Source organism: Leopardus geoffroyi, chromosome C1, assembly GCF_018350155.1.
Source record: "Leopardus geoffroyi isolate Oge1 chromosome C1, O.geoffroyi_Oge1_pat1.0, whole genome shotgun sequence".
NCBI classification, from domain to species: Eukaryota; Metazoa; Chordata; class Mammalia; order Carnivora; family Felidae; genus Leopardus; species Leopardus geoffroyi.
The window spans coordinates 155,702,866-155,714,555 of record NC_059328.1 but is presented as its reverse complement, the minus strand read 5'-3'; the positions used below and the strand labels follow the sequence as shown (position 1 = coordinate 155,714,555).

The 11,690-nt window shown below is 34.6% G+C and overlaps 1 protein-coding gene across 4 annotated transcripts in view; it reads left to right on the top strand.

Moving 5' to 3' along the window:
- Positions 1–9,537, top strand: part of SCN7A (sodium voltage-gated channel alpha subunit 7) — an 81,369-nt gene extending 71,832 nt beyond the window's left edge. For all 4 annotated transcript variants that reach the window (XM_045480077.1, XM_045480079.1, XM_045480078.1 and 1 more), the window contains exons 21-25: positions 166–219; positions 1,005–1,142; positions 2,671–2,775; positions 3,322–3,592; positions 6,412–9,537. In XM_045480077.1, the coding sequence (XP_045336033.1) occupies positions 166–219; positions 1,005–1,142; positions 2,671–2,775; positions 3,322–3,592; positions 6,412–7,478 (1,635 nt within the window). In that variant the 3' untranslated portion in view covers positions 7,479–9,537. The remainder of the gene's footprint in view (positions 1–165; positions 220–1,004; positions 1,143–2,670; positions 2,776–3,321; positions 3,593–6,411) is intronic.
- Positions 9,538–11,690: the final 2,153 nt, after the last annotated feature.

Here is an 11,690-nt window from a genome sequence, read left to right as displayed (position 1 = left end):
ATGCAACAATGAAAATGATAAAGGTCTCAATTACAGGGTATATTGAAATGTGGTCAGCCTTAGTAATCAAATGTTTTACTGTATTAATAACAAATTGAGTTTCACTTTTTATTTGAAACAAAGCTTAAGATTTCCATAAGAATTAAATACATGCCATTTTTACAGGCAACATTTAATGGATGGATCACCATTATGAATTCAGCAGTTGATTCTACTGGTGTAAGTATAATATAATCTTACGGCCATTGTTAAAATTCAAGAAAAGTTATTTTTACAATTCAAGAAGAGGGTACCAACAATAATAGAATAGATAACATGATCAAAGTGAATGCTTATAGTAGACAGAAATTAAATACATTTCAAATTGAACATTTCACAGAAAACGAAATCCTTCCAGGATTATGTACAGTGGTTGAACCCCAATAAGCCCATTTGAAGGATTATCAGACTTCATAACAATGGTTAAACCAATGCAATAAATTTTAAAATCCAAATAAACAAAGCAATGATATCCTTTCACTAACAAGCAAAGAGAAAATATTACTTCTGTAGAATTGTTGGATTTTCCTGTTTTAAATTGTTTTATAAATCGTATGTTTTAAAGTGTTAGTATCAATATTTTGCTTATTTTTCACTTTTTAATTTATTTTTATTTTTAAAGACTTTACTTTTTAGAGCAGTTTTAGGTTTACAACAAAATTGAGAGGAAAGCATAGAGATTTCCCCTATACCCACTTGACCCCACACATGCATAGCCAGTTATTGATATCACTTACCAGAATGGTACATTTTTACCCAGGATGAACCTACATTGACAGATCATACTCTCCCAAAGTCCAGAGTTTATTTGAGGGTTCACTTGGTGTTGTACATTATATGGGTTTGAACAATTGTGTAATGACTGACATGTAACTATGATTACAATATCATACAGAATATTTTCACTGCCCTAAAAATCCACTATGCCCTGTCTTATTTTGATTATTTTTTAACTTAACTTTTAGGTAAATAAGCAACCTAATTTTGAAGACAACATCTACATGTCTTGTTACTTTATCAGCTTTATTGTTATTGGATTATTTCTTCCTTTGAGTATGCTGATCGGTGTTATTATTGCTAATTTCAACAAACATAAAATAAAGATAAGTATAAATATTCTTTGTTCATTAATACCTGAGAAAACACATTTATAAGAATGTCCTGCTTCAAATAATTGGTTTTGGATTCAGCTTAATGTAATTTTTATTTGGTGCTTATCTATTAAAAAAATTTGATGTTCCTGCATATTGATAAATATTGCTAAAATGTTCATCTTTACATTGTTTTATATATTGAAATATAAACAAACAAGTTAAAAGGTTAAAAATTGCAGGTGTTTCTATATATATATATGTTTGTAAATAATGACATGCTGACCAACAAGTAATATTGTGGTACATCTGCACAAATAGGTGAAGAAGTTCAAGAAAAATAAGCTACCCTTTTTTACTCTCTGATATGTTCAAAGCCTTCAGAGTCATATCTAGCATAGACATCTTTGTCAGTGCAGTAGCTTTTTCTGCTAGAAGTAGGGGGTATCCTAAATCCTAACCCCATGTCCTAAATAGCAGTGCTTGAAATCAGTAAGGGACAATTCAGAGACAGAATGAAAAACCCATTTGATCCCACCTCCACACAAAGGCCTTCAAGGCTTCTGCAAATGCAAAGGCCTCAAAAGTCATTTAAATCTGCTTATTTTAACCACAGAGACATACTTTCTAGAGGTATAGGAAAGCCTTCTAAAAAATCAAAAGAATAGTCTAGTTTTGAAATTCTGTTTTCAGCCATGTCATCAAAGTTTAGTCATGTGCAGCATCTGATAAACTGCTCTCAGCCTCCACTAATCAAATGGGATTAGAAGATCAGTGATCAAATATCCATTTGACTAGAAGCTTCAGCTTCTTGGGATCAATCCAGTGGGATAACATTCCAGGATTTGCTCCTGGGCTTCAAACCGGTGACCCCTATCAAATTTAAGTAACTAAGTCCTGACTCAGGGCAGTAACAATTCCTAATTTCTAGATTAACACACTAACCATTTATCTCTTATTCACTTTATATATTTTGTATAAGATACTTAGTACTAGGAACACAAAGATGAAAAGCTCTAAAAGGTACTATGAAGAAGTAAGCACAAAGTGCTGTTGGATTAATAGTATAAAAAATATCTTTTGAAAGTATTATTTAGTAAGTTAATATATGAACTTATAAAAACACATAAATGCCCAATTATATTTTTTCCTGTTATTAGAAGATACAAACCAATTTTTCCTTAGCTTTTGAGTTCAGTTTTTCTTGATGAACCTTTCCATTTATCCCCCACTGTTTCTCCTTTGTCTCTGCTTAACATGAGGTAGGCCTCAGTAGACTGAAAAGTTAAAAAAGAGTAGACTACCCACAGGAAAGTGCACCAAAAGATCACTGATATCGGTCATTACCATATATTCTACATGTGCTCGGTATGGATTTGTGTGCAGAAATCAGACATGGTTAAATGTGATTTAGTTGATTGCCTTTAAGACCTTTATAAAAGGTTAAATCAGTAATTACCAAGCTTTCCAAAATGTATATTGACAAAAGGTGAAATTTAGATTCATGTGATTTTAATATCTTTTTCTTTCATTTTTTTACGAGGGAGGCTCAAATATCTTTATAACAGTGAAACAGAAGAGACAATACCATGCACTGAGGGGGCTGTTGCATGAGGACTCTCAAAAAATAATGCGTCGCCCAAGAGTAAGAAAACATCTAGATTTGTTTTCGAAGCTTCGTAAAAAGTTTATTTCATACATTCTCTTTTTAAAATGAATATGTGTTTTTAAATTCTTCACAAATGCAGGGTGCCTGGGTGGCTCAGTCGGTTAAGTGTCTGACTTTGGTTCAGGTCATGATCTTGTGGTTCATGGGTTCAAGCCCCAGGTGGGGCTCTGTGCCTGCTTCCATTTCTGTTTCTCTCCCTGCCCCTCCCCCGCTGATGCTCTGTCTCTCTCTTTCTCTCTCTCTCTCTTTCTCTTTCAAAAATAAACATTTAAAAAAATGTTAAATTCTCCACAAATGCTTTTGACAAAATTTAAAAATATGTTCTTTAACAAGGTTTTGATGATCTTTTTGTTTGTTTTGACTATACATTAGAATTCTAGTTTGACAAAAACTTAGGTACTCACTTATTTTCCTGTTTATGCTGGGAGGTAAATTATAAACGTAAAGACTATATGTGTATGTATATATCCTACTAATAAGGCTATTACACCCACCTTTTTTTTTTTTTTTTTTTACACACAGAACAAGTTCCAAAGATTCATGTTTGACTTGGTAACAAGCCAAGTTTTTAATGTCTTCATTATGGTTCTTATCTGTTTCCAAGCAATGACCATTATGATACAAAGTGATGAACAGAGTTCAGAAATGGACGCTGCTCTCTACTGGATTACCTTATTTCTTGTTATGGTATACACGGGAGAATGTGTACTGAAGCTCATCTCTTTTCGTTGTAACTATTTCACCATGGGATGGAACATTTTTGATTTTATGGTGGTTATTTTCTCTATTACAGGTAAGAGTTTGTTTAGTTAGATTTTCTTTTATAGTAATACTAATTCAGGCAAGTTCTTATACTAAATATATCCCAAGATATAGTCTTTTAGTAGGCAAAACAGAGAGACCCTTTTTATTCCAATAGCAATGGCTTGTATTTTTACATTCATACATGTACACATGACAGCTATAAGATACTAAAAAATACTTGTTGAATTAATACATAGACTTCACTTAAGAGGTTACCAGGTAAATGCTTAATTACCCCTTCAGTATATCACATACATTATTTTTCTAGGATGTGTCTAGAAGGAGCTTTATGTCTTAACATGATATAAACTTTCAAGTTCCCTATTTTTTTTTTAATCTCCAAAACTGTTTACAACTTTCACAATACTAGAGTGTTAGGCTTTAATGAATTTGTCACCAGTTTTCTCTTACTTTGGGGATCTCAGTCTTTTATTTAACAATTATATTTGAATAGATATTATGCTATACCCAAAGAATTCAGTAGTAAATAAGGAAGGCATAATCCCTGTAGGCACACAGTTTACAATGTAGTAAGGGATTCAGATGATTAAACAGTACATATTTAATGTTGTGCTATTAAGGTTATGATAAGGAAAGAAGCACGTGGTGTTACAGCAGCACAAGAAAGGGGAGTACCTATCACTAAGTGGAGGTTAGAGGTCAAACTTCCTGGATGAAGCAAAATCTAAATAGAGACATATTGAATAGGGGTAGACAAGTAAAGATTCTAGGATAAAAATGTTTTAAGCAGGGAAAAGTTTGTTTCTTGTCTGCCTCCCCATAAGATACGTACTGGAATATAAGCTCCATGAGAGACAATATTTAGATATTTATTGTGTCAAGCACTATTCTATACAGTCACTAGTGAAAAGGTAGACAAACTATTTGCTCAATTGTGATTCCAGAAAATTCAGCTTATTCATTTGGTAATAGAAGCAGTTCAACTATTGATAGACAGGTACAAGAAGCTTGAAAGAAAGGAAAGAAGGGGCCTTTGGGATTAAAGTCAGAGCTACTGAATCAGCTATCTCAAAGGAGAGGAAATCACAGTCAGAGAGAAAGCTGTTTGAATATGAAATCTCAGAAGGCGAAATATCCTGGGTCCAGAATGTAGCTATAGCTGCCTGTGACTAAAGTGATGGAGGTTACAGTTAAGAAAGTCAAAGACCGAGAGACTGGCCTTTCAATGAATTGTGGATGGTAAGTGTTGGGGTGGAAAGGGTGACAGTGAGCCAAGTACTAAAGTCTCCAATGAATATGAATAAGGGGGGAGGAATATCATAGAACCAAGAAATGGTCGGCAATAGTATCATAGTTCATTGGCATGATCCACAATGTGTCAGGACAGAAATTTCTTTTTTTTTTCTTTATAAAATTGACTTGAAGCATCTGGAAATCGCATTGGAAAAAAATGAAAGATGCTTGGTCATTCCATTTTTCTACTCTGAGAAATATGGAGTGGGGAAGAAAGAGCTCTTTACACTTGAGAACATTCCAAGGGAGATACTGTCTTCAAGATAAAGTCAGATTTTAGATAAGAAAGGAGGTGAACAAAACCTAAGATGAGGATGTAGAAAAAATTATCTACAATTAAATGGGGATACCTCTGGCAAAATGGAGGAATTTGGAAGATTGTAAGGAAAAATGAAAATCTGAGTAAGAGCAGAAGATTCACTAATACACTGTGGAAATGAAGGTATAGATAAGGTAGAATGTCAGAGAGAAGGTTATGGACAGTGATCAAGTTGAACGGAAATATGAGACATGATCATTCCAGATTCAACAAATATACCATATCATTTAGAAACTTCATGGAATTCTCCCCTCCCCATCTTCTCAAGTCAAAATGAACCACAGTCTCTCCAGTACTTGCAGAGGACATCCCCTATACTTTTATGGTAATTGTAATTTTATAGTTCTAGCTCTCACTCCCTCATCTACCCACAACTGCTACAAAAATAGTTCTAGGCCAAGACTCATTTATTTAATTCAGTTTATTTTTTTTTTATTTATTTTTTTATTTATTTTTGGGGCAGAGAGAGACAGAGCATGAACGGGGGAGGGGCAGAGAGAGAGGGAGACACAGAATCGGAAACAGGCTCCAGGCTCTGAGCCATCAGCCCAGAGCCCGACGCGGGGCTCGAACTCCCAGACTGCGAGATCGTGACCTGGCTGAAGTCGGACGCTTAACCGACTGCGCCACCCAGGCGCCCCAATTCAGTTTAAAGCTGCTAAGAACCCAAAGACTATTTATGAAATAAATAAATTATAATCTGTGAATCACTGAATGCCAGACATTTTTGTAATCATATTTATCAACTAGGTCTTTCTGCCTTGCATTATAATTACTTTAAATGTCTACTTCTACTCTCTAGAATATAAGGCCTTTGAGGACAGAAGTCAGGTCATTCATCTTTGCATTTTGCATTGACACCTTTATACTAGATGTCCAATAAAGGCTGGATTGAGCTAAATTTATTTATCCAACTGCAATCAGAAAAAAAAGAATATGACTACTATTTTGTATTATGGAATCATGCCATCTGTGATTCCAGAATTAGTTGATCTATAATGGCATAATAAGATGATGATTCAAATAATTATCTTCCAAATTTTGCTAGATACCCTGAAAATTGCCACAATGAGTATTTGGCTAATCCCCACTTTCAATATATTCTGTTATATGGGAAGGATTAATAAAATGATCTTAACATATAGAAAAAATGGAATGTAAAAGAATTTATATTCCTCTGAATACAATCATATTTAAATAGTTTTATTACCTGTTTTATCTTCTCCCACAACAAGGACTATTTCTGCCTCTGATGGTAGGATACTACCTTGTGCCTCCTTCTGTTGTGCAACTGATACTACTCTCACGGATCATCCACATCCTACGTCCTGGGAAAGGACCAAAGGTGTTCCGTGACCTGCTGCTTCCTTTGATGCTATCTTTCCCAGCATTGTTGAACATCAGTCTTCTCATCTTTCTGGTCATGTTCGTCTACGCCATCTTTGGAATGTACAATTTTGCCTATGTTAAAAAGGAATTTGGAATTAATGATGTGGCCAACTTTGAAACCTTTGGCAGCAGTATGCTCTGTCTTTTCCAAGTTACAATATTTGCTGGCTGGGATGGGATGCTCAATGCAATTTTCAACAGTAAATGGTCAGACTGTGATCCTGATAAAATTAACCCTGGGACTCAGGTTAGAGGAGATTGTGGTAATCCCTTTGTTGGGATTATTTATTTTGTCAGTTACATCTTCATATCATGGATGATCATTGTAAACATGTACATTATTGCTGTCATGGAATTTTTAAATATTGCTTCTAAGAAAAAAGCCAAGACATTAAGTGAAGATGATTTTAAGAAATTCTTTCAGGTATGGAAGAGGTTTGACCCTGATAGGACCCAGTACATAGACTCTAGCAAGCTTTCAGATCTTGCAGCTGCTCTTGACCCTCCTCTTTTTATGGCAAAACCAAACAAGGGCCAGCTCGTTGCCATGGATCTTCCCATGGCTGCTGGGGACAGAATTCATTGCCTTGACATCTTACTTGCTTTAACTAAACGAGTTATGGGTACAGATGTGAGGATGGAGAAAGTTATTTCAGAGATGGAATCAGGGTTTGCATTAGCCAACCCTTTTAAGATCATGTATGAACCAATCACAACTACTCTGAAACGAAAACAAGAGGCAGTCTCAGCAACCATAATTCAGCGTGCTTATAAAAATTACCGTTTGAGGCGAAATGACAAAAATACATCAGACATTCATATGATAGATGATGACAAAGAAGTTCAAGCTACCACAGAAAATGCTTATTTTGACAAAGCTGAAGAAAAGTTAACTATTCAAAGCCAAATCTAATTCCACTTGCCACCTTTTTTCACCTTTTTCACATATTCTAAAAATGTTAGAAGTTTGAATGAGAAGTAAAAATGAAGATCAGAGAAGTAAAGATTTTACTTAATAATCAATTGTTTACAACACATGGAAGTTAAGCTTGTGCTCACAAGACTGCATGTCAAGTTGACTTTCACCTTTGTATACTGAGTCTAACCAAGATAAGCCCTTAGAATCACTTTAGTGAGTTAAATGGGTTAAATTTGCCATCTGATAATCCAATGCTTGTTTTCTCTATCTGGCTTTAATGGTGTGTGTTTCATCTAGAGGACTGAGGAGGTGATGGTAGAGATGAGTAGCTTTCTTGTATACTTTATGTCTACTTTAACTTGATGGGATTCAAATCATCATTAAGAGGACTTAGTTACAAATAAACAATTACTTTCTTAATGTCGGGTAGTGTTAATAAAAACACAGTGCTGCAAGCTGTTAAATCATAAACTTGCCAGACAGATGTCTGGAAGAGAAAGGACAGGTCTTAGAAAGTGCCTTTGAGATCAACCACAGATAGTCTTGGGCTGATTCAAGCCACTTTGGTTAACTGGAGCCTTGGTTTTTGTTTTTGTTTTTGTTTTTGTTTTTGTTTTTGTTTTTGTTTTTGTTTTTGTTTTCTTTCTTTCTTTCTTTCTTTCTTTCAGTACTAGGAATTAATATTGCTTAATTGTTTTTGGGTTCCTGGTTTTTCATCTTTTTGGCTACTTCTACCTAAGCTCTAGTTCTTCAACAGAATGGATTCATAGAATAAGAAGTGCAAAGGGAACTATAGTTATGGCCTACATTTTTCTCATTTTTTTCTCATTTATGCTTTTTTAAAAAGTATACATTTACTAAAACGATACGATATAGAAACTGTTAGTAGATTCATATCTATCATAACACTGATGTATTTTTACCATTTAGCCATAATGCAACATTGAGTAGTAAGAGCTGGCAAATGAAAGTCATAAGATGAATTCGAAGAGTCGGGGTTACCATTATGTGTAAGGATTTTTGCAGTGTCTTGATCTTTAATTGGGAAACTGTGGCCACTTTGAAATACTTTTCACTGACTTTATGGTTCTCTATAACTTAGAGAAAGACAGCAATCACTGAAACTGTGAGGACTCTGAATAGATTAAAGTGTAAGTTTGTTGTTGGTGGTGGTGTATAACATTAGCGTATGCAGATTAGTTTTTACTTTGTCATTTTCTTTCCAAGTTTTTTTTTTGCTGTTTTTAATCTTATCACACATTCTGTAAAATGTTTTTATATTTGAAAAGCTTGAAAATCCTAAGTATTAATTTTCACAGTTGAAATTATCTTTAAAAGATGGACACAAATAGTTGGTCTTTGACATAATCATAAAAATGCAGCCACTCATATCCATGTAGTTCAAGATTCTGATATTTGTTCCATTTGTATTAAGATTGATTACAGTGTACCCACAAAATCCCAAAGGATTCAGAAAGAAAATATGCATACTGTTGATGTAAGTGACAAACTTTAAATATGTTGTATGACATTCAATATCACTTAAATATCAGTAATTGTATTTTATTATGAATGCATGATCTTGAGCCTTAACTTTATAATCTATTTCTGCTCCTCAGAAATGTATTAACTTGACCAAGATGCCTTTGGAGGAACCCCTAAGTAAATGTAATTTCAGGGTTCTCTTTCTTTCTAGAAGTGTTCCTTCCCTTTGTCCTCTGCTCTTCATCATCGGATGGTGACTAGTGAGGAATTAGCATTAATTTGGTGACATGGTGACAGCTGGTGCTTTATCTAAATTTCTTAGTTTTCTATTTCTTGGAAATGCTTTATGTAAAAACTGCTTCAGATATTTAAGCTGAATCTTAATTTGCTTCTGTAAATGTAAGACCATTAATTGATTTTGGTTTGAAAATTAGATCTTTTACTTGTAAACCATGTTTGCTACTAACCTTCCAAAAATTGTGTAAAGAATTATTTTTTAAATAAGTCTTACAATATATTCTACTTTTTAGATAATATACAAAATAATAAATACAACATGTTAACCACACTAAACTTTGTTTTTTTTCTCTGGTAAGTCAGGTTGTCTAGTGTGTATAACACCAACTTTTAAAATGAGCCTAACATTAAAGCTTATTCATTTAGGTTTAAAATTTAAAACTGGCAGAACTTGTGCTTCTTTTGGATTCACAAAAATTTGTAAAATAAATTTTAGTAAGCTTAGTAGAGACCTTTACACATTGACATTCTTCCTGTCAAAGTCATAAAATAAGTCAGATATATCTCAGTATTAACTAGAATTTTCTTTATGGAGGATAATGCTGAAATTAAATTGCTTAGTGTGCTATGATTTATCAATGTGTGCTTCTTTAAACTTTTCTTTCTGCTTCCTTAATAAATATAATGCCCTTTAACATGATTTTAAAGATACTGGAAATAGCTACTACCATTTATTGAGTAGACTATTTTATGCCCAGCTTGTGCTAAGTATTTATCATGCACGAACTGAGCATTCACAGTAACTCATTAAGTAATAATTTTCTTTTTATAGATAAACAAAATAGACTTAGAAGGGTTGTAAGAGCTTCTGTATGGCACAGAACTTGTAAGTGAGAAGGCCAGAACCCCAAACCAGGTCTAGTTTCTGAGCATTAATATGTAACCACTATGGTTAATAACTGTCTTATAATAAATGACCTAGCTATAGACAGAAGTTTAAGATGAATTAAGTTGTTGTAGAGAGATAAGTTCTCTCTGTCTCTCTCTTGCCATCTCTCTCTCTCTTTCTCTCACCTTCTCTTCCGCGGTAAAGGGACAACCTCTGGAAAAATGAAAGACACAAGAGATAAAACTACTATAGAAGTGTTTTCATTCAACATTTATTATATGCTAGATATTAGAGGTAAGCCCAGAGTCTAGATAGATATTCATATGTACGTACATACATACAAAGACAAATATGAGACTAGAGAACTTACTAGAAGGGGAAAGCATAACTACACAGCTAATTACAATATATGGTAATTTTTATACTATTGTAAATTGCAATATGTATTCAGGAAATAATGGTGGGTTCTTACTTAGTAAAGATGAGTTAGTAAAGTAGGCCCCTAATGAAAAAGAAAGATTTTATCAATTAGAGAAGAAGGTAACTGTAATCAGCACAGACATCTTTAAGAAAAGGAGTCCATTGGGGAGCCTGGGTGGCTCAGTCAGTTGAGTGTCAGACTTCAGCTCAGGTCATGATCTCGCGGTCTGTGAGTTCAAGCCCCACATCAGGCTCTGTGCTGATTCAAAATCTGAATCTGGATAGAACATTGGAAGAGAATTATCTGGGCATCTTGATCCCTTGCCAGACAGGCTTTATTTTGTCCTTTGGTTCTTCTTTGTTTGTTTGTTTGCTTTAATTTTTGTGTTAATGTTTATTTACTTTTGAGAGAGAGAAACAGAGAGAGACAGAGCATGAGCTGGGGAGGCGTCGAGAGAGAGGGAGACACAAGCTCCAGGCTCTGAGCTGTCAGCACAGAGCCAGATGCTGGGCCCAAACCCACAAACCATGAGATCATGACCTGAGCTGAAGTCGGACACTTAACCTATGAGCCACCCAAGTGCCCCTTGTCCTTTGGTTCTTGAACTCTCTCCTCAACTGTTCTTTCCATAGACTCCAGGTCCACATTCTCAATTCTAGCAGTCAATGAAGAGCTCCAGTGAATGACTGAGTCTTTACTCTCGAGGTGGGGATTTTCATCTTTCATGTTAGAGAATCTAATACTGTCAGGGTGGGACATTTACTCATCTCCTCGTCTGTAAGTGAACCTCTTATCTTCATAGACTCCAAAATCACATATGAGCTCAAAGGATTTTCTTTCAATTCCAGCTAGTTTATTAACCACCCAGGTGGTACAATACCCCTAGTCCTGGATTCTAGTCTAGATCACATGAGATTAACTTCTTCAAATGATCCAGGAGTTCAGACTCCCCAATCATGCAAAATTTCATCATTCTCTCCATCTTTTCTCCCTCCCATTTTCCTTTCAGAACATTCTGCTGAGCACCCCTAGGTATTGGACACAACAATTTAGAGATAAACAAGATTGTCTTTATCCTTAAAAGAATAATAATCAGAGCTTTCCAGAAAAACAAAACTAACAGCATGCACAGGTATCACCCACTATCCAAAAGTAGAGTGTTCCTATGAAACCT